Source organism: Denticeps clupeoides, chromosome 14 (assembly GCF_900700375.1).
Source record: "Denticeps clupeoides chromosome 14, fDenClu1.1, whole genome shotgun sequence".
In the NCBI taxonomy this organism is placed as follows: Eukaryota; Metazoa; Chordata; class Actinopteri; order Clupeiformes; family Denticipitidae; genus Denticeps; species Denticeps clupeoides.
In genome coordinates, this window is record NC_041720.1 from 20466428 (window position 1) to 20482133 (window position 15706).

General features: G+C 42.2%; 1 protein-coding gene across 4 annotated transcripts in view; it reads left to right on the forward strand.

Moving 5' to 3' along the window:
• Nucleotides 1-1771: 1771 nt before the first annotated feature.
• The window catches only part of syndig1l (synapse differentiation inducing 1-like), a 35497-nt gene continuing 21562 nt past the window's right edge, over nt 1772-15706 (forward strand). Inside the window, exons 1-3 of one of the 4 annotated variants that reach the window (XM_029002793.1) lie at nt 1772-2179; nt 2682-2810; nt 9064-9613. In XM_029002793.1, the coding sequence (XP_028858626.1) occupies nt 9158-9613 (456 nt within the window). In that variant the 5' untranslated portion in view covers nt 1772-2179; nt 2682-2810; nt 9064-9157. Of the gene's footprint in view, nt 2180-2681; nt 2811-3099; nt 3309-4259; nt 4483-9063; nt 9614-15706 lie in introns of those variants that run through there. The other 3 variants (XM_029002792.1, XM_029002795.1, XM_029002794.1) reach the window with 3 other exon arrangements.

Genomic DNA, 15706 nt, shown 5'->3' on the forward strand with positions numbered 1-15706 from the left:
GCTTGTCCTCTTCTCATATTGTCTCCTACATCAATACATTTAAATGTACAGCCACCTCTTCAGCATGTAAACAGAACATAACTGGCCATATGATCATCATATATGATCAATATTCATCAGGCCACCGTCTTCCATGGCACCATCGTCCAGTTCTGGTCTTTATTTTATGTTTCAAAGGAGTTTGAAAGTATATGACCACCTGGTCATATACTTGAGGGATTAAGTACAGTACAATTTTAGCATAATCCAATTAAAACCATTTAACATAAGGTTTACGGCAGATTACTGTCTATAGTATAACAACGTAATTGGCCGTTTTTAGGAGCCCTGCTTTATATTCCCAGTTGTGACGGGCTTCAGTTTTGAATAGTTCAGTATGGCCACCCAGACTGGTCAGAAGTTCCATCCACACATGCAACAGTTTTGTCTGCAGTGTGTGAGCTGACACGTTTCCAACATGAGGCAGATCAGACAGGCTAATCCTTAATCCCAAATATATCATTTTATAGTAGAATTTGGAATGACATTCCATAATTTGGTTGAACAGAAACTCCCGCAGCTGGTGCTGAAATTTTGCAGACAGCCATCCTGTCACGGATGGGGACGGGGGACCCAGGCACAGATTCATTAAACTCCACTGTCTTCCCCTTTGGGCTTCGGATGGTGACCTCACCCACCCAGTGAGACCCAGAGCTTCGTGGTCTTCGGCTTGTGCGTCAGGAGTGAGAGCTCCAACCATGCACAGAAGGACCCGAGACCTCCCCTCCTACAGGAAGACAGGGAAGGGTGGAGAGACATAGTCAACAAACGCAGTCACAAGAGACACAGACAAAAAAAAACGAAATAAAACCAATGTAGGGTTCACACAGGATTCCAGTGGAATCGGCCTCGACGTGAACACAAACGAGGGGGTGCAGGGTGACGACAGGCTGGTGCGGGTCATTTCTGAATAATGCGTGAACGGGGCAGCCGGGCTCAGGACGTGACAGGTCCAATGACATGTGAGCGTGACCATCACTGTGCAGCTCCGGCAGGATGTCAAGACGGCAAATCATCCCCTCCCTCAGGCCGTCTACAGCTGCTTCCCTCTCCGTGATGGTGTCCTCATCACTCCCCCCTTTCTTGGTGGCCTCTCGTACCAGCGCTCGGAAGGCCATTTCCCACAATTCCTCAGCCACTGTATTTGGTCGCATTCAAGCACAGCTGCAGCTGCCACTTGTCACGTCCTTTTGGCAAGGTGATCTGAAATGATGACAAGACATGACGTGGAAGAAGGACTCATTCGCACGACGTCACGAAACAGGGGTTTAATCCGTGATGAACAGGACAGGGGAGACATCCAGTAACAGGTAACATGACAGTGAACAGACACGAACAGGGCAGATATATACGATCAGACACAGGTGAACACGACCAGGAAACATTACACAGGACCAACATGAAACTCCCCTTCTGGACCGGATCATGTCCATGAATAGTTGTCCATGAACACCACCAGCTTCAAACATCTGGTGGTCCCTGGCCTGGTGTGGGAGGGGCTGTGCACTCTGTCTGTGTCCTGGTGTCCACTTCCCACACCATGTTATGAGGATCTGCATCCGAGGATGTGCCAGACATTGCAGTTAAGCTCGCAGAAGTTCTCCCTCAGACATTTGCTACCACAGGGGGAAAAACATGGTATCGGGGTGTCCTACATTAACCGCAGCACAGTGACACACTTAACACCCCCAGTTGGAGGTCGATATATACATGCCACCGCCTGTCAGGTGCCACTGAGGTGAAATGACACGGGGCAGGTGGGGTGTGGCGATCCTCCTGGTGAATATTACACCAGACAAACGTCGGGTCGGTGACGTCACGCGCGAAAACCCCACGCCAAACGCGGTGATAATCGCGCGAAACCAGTGGAAACTGGACAAATGACGCCCTGCGGGTCCCGCTGAGGACAGTCGCCTCAACTTGGGGACCAGATGTAGTCTCTCGCTCCGACTGCGATAATAAATGATATCGAAGTGGAGAACACTTTTTTTTTCTTGGCTGCGCAGGAGGGAGAACCGGGAGAACCGCACCAAGGCGCGCTGATCCATCCATCATGGGACTTCCACGCACCGATCCGGAGGACTGGTGAGGCTGGAGACCGCCGTTTTTACACTGGGACACTACCGATCACGTTCGGCAGGTAAGAACTGTGCGTTTTCTACCTGTCGATCTTTCCCCCCCATCACAAGTGCGCAAGGCAAATTCAAAAAGAGTTCAAATGAAGGTTCCCCGTTTCATTTTCCCACGCCGATCTATTTTAACATCTCGCTCCAAGTCTTACAGTCGCATCGGATGTATCGGTGAACACCGCGGTAAAAACGTGTCACTTCAGCCCGGTTCCAGAACCCCGAGGGCTTAAAAAAGAAAATATATTTAAATATGGATAAATTATATAAAGGAATATATTTCATAGTACTCCCTCCAAAAAAATATTATGAGGACCACAGTGATGACAAAATGTGCACAATTTACGTGCAAAGTTTGAGAAATATGTGTAAAAGTGCATAGATTCATTTTATCCAGAAAAAGGTCCAGCATCAGGACCCCAACTTCACCCTGGTGCTGTGATCAATGAGAAGATTGCTTTATTTATTGTGATTGATTTGGTGAGTTATTGACCGCCACCTCACTAAATTATTCAGCTCTCCACTTCAGAACCCGCCGGCACGGTGAAAGCAGGGCTTTTCCCGGACACACCTGTGGTGCAGTCGATGAATAAACATGGGATCCAACTTGCCAGGGAGGAGGAGAGTCCCCGCAGCTGAACAGAGGTCCGTGCTCCCGGTTATAGGTTCTCCCTGACTCTGGTATCGCATGGAAACAGGCGGAGATGCAGCAATAAGCTTTTCATTCTTCACCATAATGAGGTAATGATTCTGGAAGAATTAGAACACTATGTTTTCCCATCAGCGCCCATTTAAATAATACAATGATGCATGCGGGCATTTCTAATTCGTGGATGGCATGCGCTCAGCTGATAACCAGCCCCCTAAAATATTATGCATCCTGTCCAAATATAGCAAACACAACATGCTCACACCAGCAGGTTCGTTCTGTTCAGCCGTCTCTCATAAACATAGCAAAGTTGGTCTCCAGCTCATCGGACCAAATTGTAAAAGGCAAAAGAGCGTGAAGGCCTGGAAGAAAAACAAGCATTTAGTGGGCTGGAATCTAGGCTGAAGTCTGCTATTTTTATACCAGCACAGCCTCCTGTTTTTCCCCCGCAGCACGGCTGCAGACGTCGGCCATCGTTTCAGGCTCTTCCCTTGGTAAGCCGAGGCAGCTTCCTCTTTAATTCTTCCCTTATAAAGGTATAAAAAGAAAAAGAAGAGCATTTCACAGTCTTACAACAGATATTCAAAGTAATTCTTTTGTCGGAGGAAACGCTGGCATCTTTGGAAGGCATATCTCTATGCAAAGTTAGATTGAGGATTTTTGAGTGACTCTGTGCTAGTAAATTATTGGTATATGTAAAGGTAAAAGTTTATTTTAATGATCTCTTTTTTGCCGCTTTGATGGTTGGGGAGAAAAACACATATTTCATGCCTGCATGAAGTGGGAAAAGGTTGTCCTGGTTATTGGGTGTAAAATGTAACTAACCAATTAGAATTGCAAATCACATCATTTTTAAAGGCCAGGAAGTTGTGGTGGATTATAGTGTATACAGAATGCATGTAATTAAATTAGGGGATGCAATCATTATAAACTGTTCAGCGATGTTTAATGGACGATATTAGATAACTGTTATAAAGAACAGCCAAAAAGGACCCTTAGCTCAGCATGCTTTTACCTGCACCTGCTATGTCACGGTACTCATGTCCACAGCATTGTGCATCCACACATTTCTATAATGCACTGCTGAAATAATGCACCCCTGACTTTAGACTTTTGTTTCGGCGAAATTTGCTGCCTTAAAATAGCAACCTACCAACAAAGCGCTCAGCCAGACCTCTTTTTTTTTTTTTAATTGCATTATTTCGAGCACCACATTACTTTGAAGACATCAGTGTTTGGTGAGAAATTATGCAATGCTCCTGCAGTCCAATGGAGGACTTAAAAATGACAGAGTCTTCTATTAGTGTATTGTACTGGGCTGGTATGGTCTACCCTGTAAACAGTCAGGGCGTGTCGGGGTTTTGTGGAGGGGTGCAGACCGGGTAATGAAATACCTGGTTATGAAACACTCAGCTGGAGTTTGACCAGAGCCTCGTGGGAGGGTTTGAAACCGAATAAGACACCATGATCAGAAGAGATCAAGAGGAACCCTTGATGTGTTTTAATTTTCCATGTCAGAGAAAGTAGTATTTTATTTATTTTATGTTTTTAGAGAGAAAAATTCTGGATTATTGGAGAGTAGTTGCTGATCCAAAGCAATATAAAAAAGAACTACCGACGTATATGGGAAAAAATGCCTCAGAATCTGGTGAACCATCTCCACTAACGGTAACATTTAGGTGTTGTTTTTTTTAACGGCATAACCAGAGACCTTATTTTCTCAGATTCCTCATAGGATCATTGCAGGTTATTCAAATTCCTATGAACTGATTTAACACTGTTCATATTAGAAGTGTTGAAAATTAATTTTATAATCGAACATAATCAGTTATATCATAATGACGTTACTTGGTGATTTTCTGGCAGCGGCATAAAAATACTGTGGTGGCCTGATCTACTGTAAGTACAGCGCAGCGCGGCACTCAGTGGCCTTGTGCGCGCACCGCGACCAAAGTGGAAATTTGTTGAACTTTGACCCCTGTGTTGGTCCTTAACACAACATTATCGTCTTATCGGGAGTTTGTAAAACCATGCCTATTATTTTCTGCTATCTGTAGCAAATCAAAGCGTCCACACGGGTGCTCTAGACCTTAACTCTTCTATTTGAAAACATCATGTGATGTAATTTAGACAATTTATGGGATGTATCATGATGCGTCAATAATCGCAGCATTGATAATAGTAATCAATATATATATATATATGTGTGTGTGTGTGTGTGTGTGTGTGTGTGTGTGTGTGTGTGTGTGTGTGTGTATATATATGGTCGAAAGCAGCACTGCAAATTGAGAATGTCAGTAATCCTTATTGTCCAGATTCCAAATAGGTTTCATGCAAGGCATGTCCTTACACATACATATTACACATTTATAATCATATGTGTTTTTGTAATTTACTTTTTATTTAAGAGCTCAGAGATGGTAGGATTTCAGAATCCTGATGTTAAAAAAAAATAATATACAGTATGTATTTTTAATTAATACATTTTATTTAACATTATTATGAGATTACAGAATGCTATGTTTGAGCCAAAAAAACATTTCAGATACACATTAGAAAGATGAAACAGAGGATGGAACATGATTCATCAGTGTGTTGGGTGTGAATCTGATGCTTTGGAGGAAAATTGCTTGTACTCAGGAACTCATTCCCTCATTTAAACACATTGCAGTGAGTAGCAGCATTTCAATGCTTATCAGATTTTGGCAGTTTGGCAGTTTTGTATTTGTGCTTTGTTGCATTTTGGATTTTTAATCAGGTATCTGGCAACACTGCATACACTGCATGTAGTGCCATTTTTTCAACAGTAAATTAAACACCTTGATGTCCCAGTTATTTTAATAATTTGAATAACTTTCAGTTATTCAGTTTATATTTCACTTCTTTAATTCTGTTCTCTGTATATACTGTGAGGACCTATTGGTATTGTGGTGATAATTATAAAGAAATCTAATCTAAAATTTGGGTACCATGGGGGTATCCAAATGTTACATCATACTCACGCATGCACACACACACACACACACACACACACACACACACACACAATTTATATGGGTGTTAGTGAGTCACCTATCAAGGAGCGAACTGAGAAACAGCAACCAAGATTCTGTCTGGAACTTTTAATGAGACTATAAATCACATCCTGCTGGGACTAAACTGCTATTTGGAAATGAAAATATTTTTGGAATATTGTTCTCCCTGCCCTGTTAACTTCCTTCAAAGCTCTTTGACGAGGCACAATGTTGTGGCAAATTATTCAACAGATGCAGTTGTCAAGACGCAAGTGTCAAGATGAACGAAAGATGATCTCAGATAATAGACGCTCTAAAGAGCCGACATGATCCCTCTTCCAATAGAAGACTCAGCTGTGTTCATGGGTTTTGTTCGGTGTTTTAATGGTCCTGAATGCAATTATATTTGAGTAGTTCCTCCCCAATAATTTGTATCACAATAGAAAGTCTTTCTGACATACAGTAATTATTTGCAATATCCCAAAAATAAGTTTTATACTGCAAGACAGGGTGCCGGGGAGCAAGCAATGTGACAAGAGTAACATCATGAGATAATAAACTTGAATATTGTTTTTTTTTAAGTAAAACTGAAATAATTTTTTAATTATTTCCACTTAATTAATCTGCTTCTTATTAATTTCTTAAATATGTGTTCTTCATAAGGTGTATGTGTATGCACTAGTTGAACTATGATTATGAATACCATTAAAACAATGGTGAAATGAAAAGTTAGTTAATCACTGTGACAGCATTTCATGATCATGATAGTTCAACTCACTCATGTTATTATTTGTAAATATGTAATATTAATTTGAAGCTGTTGTTTTTGCATAAACATCACATTTTGGCCTATGCATTTGCAGGAAAATTAGCATTAATGGATTTGATTGCACTGTGCTTGAAAAGTTGACCCTTAGTTGGGTTTGGTTGTGCATGATGTGGAGCATGATGTGGATTTAGAAGTAGTTTAATGGCTGCTTTATGGCTTCAGTTCATTCTACCGTTCAGACCATCACTACCAGAAACCAGTGCGTCAATAATATATCAATAGAGGAAACATGTCAACTAGGATTGTGTGTGTGATTCCTACATGGAGTAATTTATTCAGTACATTTATGGAAGGACAAATGCAGTGAAATATTTTTGTGAAAGGATAAGGCAAACCATCCTTTATGTGTCTTTGTTGTCAGTCATTTTCTCACCATAGAGGAAAGAGAGAATCAAAAAGGTACTGAGAAATGGTCTGTGGTCGAATCAGGTCATTGCAAACCTCCATCTTGTTTTTACGGTGAGTAGGTAGTTGCTTCTCCAAACCCAGCCACTGGGGACGGATGTGACAGTGTGTTTGTTGGTGCCAGTACCAAGCCCGAATGAGTGGGGAGCGTTGCGTCAGGAAGGGCATCCGGCATAAAACTTTTGCCTGGTCGATTGTGTGGACAACCAGAGCGGCTGATCTGTGGAGTTCCTCCTCCCCAAGATATAGAAAGTCCTTTCTCGTTTCTAGCTGCTTATTTTAGTCAATTCTGAAAACTGACTTGTGATATTAGCGAACATGGCAATCTGTCATAGGCCAATTAATGCAGAAGAATAGACAACAAATTATTATTCATAAGGGACATATCCTAAGGCTGCTTGACCAGCCGACCAAGCCCAGGAACCAAGGTTACATATATTTGTGTGCAGTGAGCCTCGGGAGACACTGAGTCATTTTTCTGTGTCATTATTCATTTTGGATTTTGATTCGGTTGTAGCTGCTGAAGAGGGACATGGGTAGAGAGTGATCAGGCCGGCTCGGTATATGCTGGGTGGACGTGAACGTGTGAATGAGGATCAGGTCTGCGCGGTGATGCATGCAGAGTATGCGAAGATAGAGACAATGAGGGAGTCTGTTGGTTTGGAAAATGAAAATATCTGCATCTGTAAAGAAACATTTCTGTGGAATTCCACAGCTGCAACTGTACTGTTAAATCCAGATTCTGTACTTTTAAATCCAGAAAAAATGGAGTTAAGGTGACATGCTTTTTTTTTGTGATCAGTAACGTTGAATACTCAAATCTTCTAAAACTGTGGAGGTGGGGCTGAGTGGTGAGGATGTCACTTGGTGTCATCATATATATAAGACACATTCTGCAGGATTAGACATGGAGGGGCCACGTGAGTAAAAAATGTAATTAAATTGAACAAGCCTTATATTACATTTATTCTAAGCATTACATGAGGCCTAATTTCACACTTCACGCTGCCCTACAACCATCTCTTTTGACATTTAATTTCATCTTTATGTGTAAAATGTTTTCAAATCTCATTTATTCATGAATGCAATGCATAATTAAAGATGAGCTTTTTGCCAGTCCAAATAGCGGAAACAAATACATGTAAAAGTTGTAGTTTCCGTTTGTAAACTAAATTCATTTTCATTGAGTATCATTTGCTATATTATATGTGACAATTAATACAATGCAATTATCCCCCCAAAAATATATAACTAAATCAACCATGATGTACACATAGCAAATGCAGCAATCCAGGCTTTCTGCTTTAGAGTTGGTTTATTCTGGGGCTTTTCTTTGACAGTGGATCTAAAAAAGCAGCAGAGTAGCACTGTTTCCCATGTGTTACGGAATCTCTTGAGCCCCTGGCTACTCGTGGAACGGCGCACTACATGTGATCCTGGCCTTGGCAGCACCCTGGGTTTCAGGATGCTGTCCTCACAATCAGATCAGAGGGTCCAAAATAATCTGCTTTTTGCCTGATTGCACTGCTATTTTAATCACAGATTAATGAGCAGCATTTTGGAAGGTGTCCACCAAGCAGAGAGGGAAGAGTGCATTCCTAAATCAATTGAGAAGCACAACAGGATTTTGGTGGGAAATGATTAATGGATGAAGATGCTTGCAGTTAGCTGACAGCTTCTCTTGTCAGGCACATGGTTAACAGCACCTCCCAATACCTAAAAATGTTTTAATTAAGATATATGGCAGTTTATGCAGTGTGGCCATCTGGAGGGGTTATGTGGCCATTTCTCTGGGCACTTTAGGTACCTTAATTGAAATCTTGACCTAAATTGAAATAAGCTGTCAGGTGATGATGCTGGAGAATGTGTGCTTGGCTACAGCATCCAACTGTCCATCTATGAGAGTAAAATGTCTGTATTGGAGGCTAAGCGAGGAGAACATGAAGCCAATGTTTGTTAGGTCTCCTCCTCTAATCTTCTCCCCCTCTCTCTTTCCTACAGCATCCAGCTTGTTGAGGAGTTTTAGTATCTGTTTTGCCAGCCCTGCCTAGGCCACCCCAGCCATCCTTGCACAGTGCCGGGCAGTTCCTCTGGCATGGAAAGCCTAAGTGAGCTCCAGAATCCCCTCCTTGACAAGAACAACAAGCATCTGGTGAAAGCCGACTATGGCTACAGCGGCGACTTCCCCAGCAACCAGTACCAGGAGAACATTATCAACTACTTTGTGTCTGGCAGCAGTGGTGGGAACATAGGTGGCGGAAGTGCCAATGGCAAGACCAAGCCTCACCAACTTCTGGATGCCACCTCGCTCCATCTGGCAGTAGAGGCCTTGTACCGGCCCAACTTCATCCTCTACAAGGACGAGGTGGGCGTCAAAGGCAAGGATTATAAAAGCGAGTGCTGCGAGACGACGTTTACCGAGAAGGACAAGGACGTGGTGGCCGAGACACCCAGTACTGAGGACCCACAGGCGAAGCTGCTCGATGAGAGCGACATTAAGATTCAGACTGTGTCCTATGAGGTGGAGGAGGAGGAGTATGTGGAGTATGAGGTAAGCAGACATCATAGACATGATCCACATCCCAACAGAACCAAAAATGTCACTGCTTTTATTCAAGAATTTTAATCAGTGAACTTTTGTGACATACTCACAGTATTCAATTTGATGATGATATGAATTTTCATAATCATGATGTACAGATATATTGCAAGTATATATATGCATAATTTGTAATGTGATACTAACTGAATTACAATAATACTAGTTCAAGGTGCAGCTCAATATGGAGACATTGCAGATTTTATTTTTTTCTTTAATATCACCACTATAGAGTTGAATAGGTTACTGCTTTAATAATAAATTATTATTGTAAAAAATAATGAAAATAATCCAATTATGAAACTTAAATTATTACATAAAATACATGCAAATTGTGATAGCCTGGCAATAGAATCTTGTGCAGGGCGGAAAACAGGTCCCATATTGCAGTGGTTTCCAAACTTTTTTCCCTGAAGCCCACCCGTTCATGTCCAAGACATTTCCCCATACACAAAAATTTCCCCATACACAAAAAAATAAACAGCAGTTGTAGGGTTTTGTTCTTACTCTCCTTGGTTTACTTCTCCTTGGCTATATAGAATCTAGATTAGAGCTGTAATCCCTAAAAAATAAAATCCTGATCGAGACTGAGATAGATGGAATTCAGGCCGAGCCCGACCTGAGCCCAGCCGACTGTTATGCTGTGTGGTGCATTTAAATAAATGGCAGTGTTTTTACGGTGCAATTTCCAGACAACCATGACCCTCTGAGCTCTTCCAAAGTTCAGCTTTTTAAAAGCCTGGCTTTCTTTGCGCGCACTACAATAGGGAAATGCAATGTGTGGGTTAAAAATTCACTGCTCAAAAAAATAAAGGCAGCACTTAAACACCACAATGTATCTCCAATTCAATCACACTTCTGTGAAATCAAACTGTCCACTTCGGAAGCAACACTGATTGACAATTAATTTCACATGCTGTTATGCAAATGGAATGAACAACAGGTGGAAATTTCTGACAATTAGCAAGAGATCCCCAATAAAGGCGTGGTCCTGCAGGTGGTGACCACAGACCACTTCTCACTTCCTATGCTTTCTGGCTGATGTTTTGGTGGTGGGGCTTTTCCTCTAGTGGTAGCAAGAAACAGAGTCTACAACCCACACATGTGGCTCAGGTAGTGCAGCTCATCCAGGATGGAACATCAATGCGAGCTGTGGCAAGAAAGTTTACTGTGTCTCTCAGCATTGTGTCAGAGCATGGAGGAGACCAGGAGACAGGCCAGTACATCAGGAGACATGGAGGAGACCGTAACCGGGCAAGAACCCACAGTAGGGCCTCTACCTCCACCTTTGTGCAAGGAGAAACAGGAACACTGGCAGAACCTGCAAAATGACCTCCAACAGGCCACAAATGTACATGTGTCTCCTTAAAAGGTCAGAAACAGGCTCCATGAGGGTGGTATGAGAACCCGACGTAAACTGGTGGGGGTTGTGCTCACAGCCTAACACTGTGCAGCATGTTTGGCATTTCCCAGAGAACACCAAGATTGGAAATTTCTCCAATGTGCCCTGTGCTCCTCACAGATGAAAGCAGGTTTATACTGAGAACATTTGACAGACATGATGCCATGGAGAACCTTCTGTTGCCAGCAACATCTTCCAATATGACCATTTTGGCAGTGGGTCAGTAATGGTGTGGGATGGCAGTTCATTGGGGGGCCGCACAGCAATCCATGTGCTCACCATAGGTAGCCTGACTGCCATTATGTACTGAGATGAGATCCTCAGACCACTTGTGAGACCAAATGCTAGTGCGGTTGGCCCTGGTTCCTCCTAAAGCAAGACAATGCTAGACATATGGACTGGCCTGCCCATTCCCCAGACCTGAATCCAATTGAGCACATGTGGGACAACACCACGTTACACAACAGCCTGTTGTGGATGCTTTAGTCCAGGTTTGGGAGGAGATCCCTCAGGAGACCATCCACCACCTCATCAGGGACATGTGCAGGCGTTTTAGGGAGTCCACACACTACTGAGCCTCAACATTACATCAAAGTTGGATCAGCCTGTAGTGTGTTTCACCACTTTAATTTTGAGTGTGACTCCAAATCCAGACCTTCAGGGGTTGATCAATTAGATTTCCTATGATAATTTTTTGTGTGGTTTTGTTGTCAGCACATTCAACTATGTAAAAAACAAAGAATTTAATACAAATATTTCATTAATCCAGTTCTGGGATGTTTTCTTTTTGTGTTCCCTTTATTTATTTATTTGAGCAGTGTATAATCACCAGCTGCTTGCCTCCATCTAACCTCCTCAGTATCCATTTTCATATCTCTCTTGCGATTAATAATAATAAAGTGAAGTGATTGTCACATGTGATACACAGCAGCACAGCACACGGTGCACACAGTGAAACTTGTCCTCTGCATTTAACCCATCACCCTGAGTGAGCAGTGGGCAGCCATGACAGGCGCCCGGGGAGCAGTGTTTGGGGACGGTGCTTTGCTCAGTGGTACCTCAGTGGCACCTTGGCGGATCGGGATTCGAACCAGCAACCTTCTAATTACAGGGCCTCTTCTTTAACCGCTAGGCCACCACTGCCCCAGATTATCACCTGACAATGGTGGCCGAATTGTAAATCAAATGAACAATTCATTAAAAATCTTGCAAAACACTTCCAATCACAGAAACACATTTACAAGCAGCAAATTATATGAAAAGCATAGGTACAACAGACCGGAAGCTCGGGTTCGCTGACTGAGACAAGACGAGCCAAGCATGACTACAATGATAGAAATTGAGTAGGAACCCGACACGGACCATAATTTACAGCTCTAGTCTATATGCACCGCAACGCAGGTAATGTGGTCTGTCACATATGTGTTTATTTTATTTCTGCCCAGAGACAAATATTTGCACTGAACTCTAGGGTTGGTTTTCTATGTTCTATGTTCCTCTCAGATGCTATTCCACGAGAACTTGTGTGTTTCATATTCGTGTCATAAGCATGTTTACTAGGCCTACACATTGCTCTCCGTGAGTAGTGTCTAAGTCGTGGTGACGTGTTTCCATGTTAGTTGGCTTGATTGTGTCTCTTACTTCCAATGCTGTTTATCTTCACGCTCTTTAATGGGAAAGAATGGTTAATGGCCATTTTTTGAGTGGCACATTGAGAAAAAAAGCCCAGTTTTATCTCTTTATACCCCAATTTAGAGCTGTCTTTTCCCTCTTCACGTCTAACCTTTTTTTACATCTGGAAAGAAAGAATTATTCAAAATGGTTGAAAAGAGACTGGCATAGCCTGTGATGTTTCAGCGTAGAGTACTGGAACAACAGAACATGTGATTATGCCTCATCGTTTTGAACAGTTTATTAGCCTAATCTAAGCAACACATTTTGAAAAGCCATCTTCTTTTTATAAAAACATGCAGTGTCCTCAGTGTCCTCAGTGGTTTCCCTTTGATGAATCATAAGATGTTGATTAGATTATGATTATAGCAATTATGCTTGCCATTAGTCCCGCAGTCTTTACAGTAGACTACTGGAATAGTCCTTTTTCTCAAATTACAAAGGTATCGTAGTTGCCATGGCGTCACATACCATGGCATCCAGCGACCATGCAACATTAGCGGCCAGGATCCAAACTTGAAATTCTACTTTGATCTCACAGATGAAACGATTTGTGGGCCACGACCATCTTTGTGCAGAAAGAAATCTCCTTTAATCTCATACAAGGAAAGGAGAGGGCTGTCAGTCACTCTCAGTCTGGCACATTTCCTCTAGATTAATGCTCCGAAAAGGGTTTTCAGGCCCACTCCTGACATTTTGTTCTCTCCAGTGTTTAGCCAAGCTCATTACTTAACTTTTCCCCATGCCTTCTTGGCTTGTAGATTTTCTTTATAATTCCTAGTTGTGCAGAACAAAACTACTATGACATTTTTTAAAAGCACCATTTGTCTTTGCTGCTTGATTTAAAGTTATAAACTCTGCTGTCATTGTTTCTGCTTTGTGAAGGCTTGACTAGTGATCATGCTGATCATTCCACCACTTTTACACAAAAAAAAGCCTGAAAACACATTGATTTCACCATTAGTATCTGTCTGTCGGGCTGGAAGTTCTGTAATGTGAAATAGATCAGTCTGAACAACACATTGTCACATGTATTAAATTTCTTCTGGTTCTTCTGTCATTATCCCATTGCATCTGTGAGTTGTGCAGTAATTGTGTAATATCTAGCCTTACCATGGTGAGAATACCCTACAGTGTGCTTTTCTCAACAAATACTGATGTTTATGCTCTGGGGCCTGACTAGATGTGTCAGGATTCCACGTATGTCGATATTATTGAGTCTCTTACTCTCAAGGCTACTCTCAGAAGCTCACACTGTGAAGAAAACCTGGCTTTATCTCCTAAACCTCCATTTAGAGCTGTCTCTTCTCTCTTCAGAGCTCAAGTCTTTTTCGTTAGAGTCATCTGCCAATAAAGAATAATAAAACCTTCAAAAATAAAAAAAACGCACAATCAACTTAACTTGGCACTGGTCAACTGTTGATTGGATGTTGGCATTATAGTTGTTTTTGGCAGCCTGTTTTAGACTAGTCTTTGCATCAAGCTGTCATTTTAGTTCTTAGTCTTAAGTCACGTCCATGCTCATTTTAGTCTAGTCAAGTTTCAGTCGATGTGACGCCCAGGGGGCATTGGGGGATCACCTGCTTAGTCCTAGTTTAAATCAATTAGGCTTGATGGACCAGGACTCAATAAGAACCGTTAGGCAGCACCCAGTAGGTGCCACATTAACGTGGACCTGTCCTTACAACACACGCCTCTAGGTTTGATTTAAGTCCTTTCTCTTACCTTTTGACCCTCATACCTTTTGACCCTCATGACGTTTGGTTTGTGTTTATTCTTCCAATGTCCTGTGCCTGCGCTTCATTTCCCCTCCAACCCTCATTTTTTAGCAATGAATGGAATTCTATTTAACCCAGTCAGCACCGAGCAGAACAGACAAAAGAGACATTTTCTCTTAGTTAAACCCATTTCATAATTTAAACATGGTTGTATTATTATATTGTTCAGGGCCAGCAGATATGGAGGCCTAGGCAAGATTTTAGGTTGCTCCCCCTTGCATTTCAGTAAATTCCACTGCTAGAGTAGATATACTCCCAAGAAGGTGAATCCAGAACCTGCATGTCCTAAACATTCTTTAATTTTAATAAGAAAATAGCAAATTTAATAAACCAAAAGCAATACAAAAAAATATGAAGTTGAAAAAAATATATATTCTTGATGTATAACGGCTTATTCCATGTATGATTTAGTAAATTACTATATTGTGATCATTGAGTATAAATCCTAATGTTTATTGTTATAGACGCTTTCTCTGCCCCGTAAAAGCCAACAGATCAGTCTACTTCCATCCAGAAATCTCTCCTGGTGCATTTGGGTAGCATCTGCGTAGTGAGTAAGACACTCACTTAGGAACCAGAAAACCACAAAGTCACAGGATCAAACCCCACTTACTACATTTACATTTACATTTACAGCATTTATCAGACACCCTTATCCAGAGCGACTTACAATCAGTAGTAACAGGGACAGTCTCCCTGGAGCAACTTAGGGTTAAGTGTCTTGCTCAGGGACACAATGGTAGTAAGTAGGATTTGACTTCTGGTTCATAGGCGAGTGTGTTGGCGATTGGACGCAAGGAGGTTGCGTGAGCCGCAACACCACACGGATGTTGACGTTCAGACGTTCGCGTTCTAGGTTGAATTGGGGAAGGGACAGGATGAGAGGGTAGAGTTGAGAGGTGAGGAGATGAACAGGATAATTCTTACAAGTTGAGAAGGAGCCGAGTCGATCTCCATGTTGCTCCCAGTCACATGGATGGAATCATGTGACACCAAGAATAGTTTGGTGAAGTGTAAGGATCCGGTCCGTAAAGGGCTACTCCAGATCTGGGGTTCGGACCGGAGTTTTCTGTTCCTCCTGTGTTATTATAAAGCTGCCCCGTTCCTGTGTTTTCGCCGTCGGGTCGTTGTTTGGTGATGTCTCCCCTGTCGTGTGCTCTATGTAATAAATCCCCTGTCTCATGATGTTGTGCG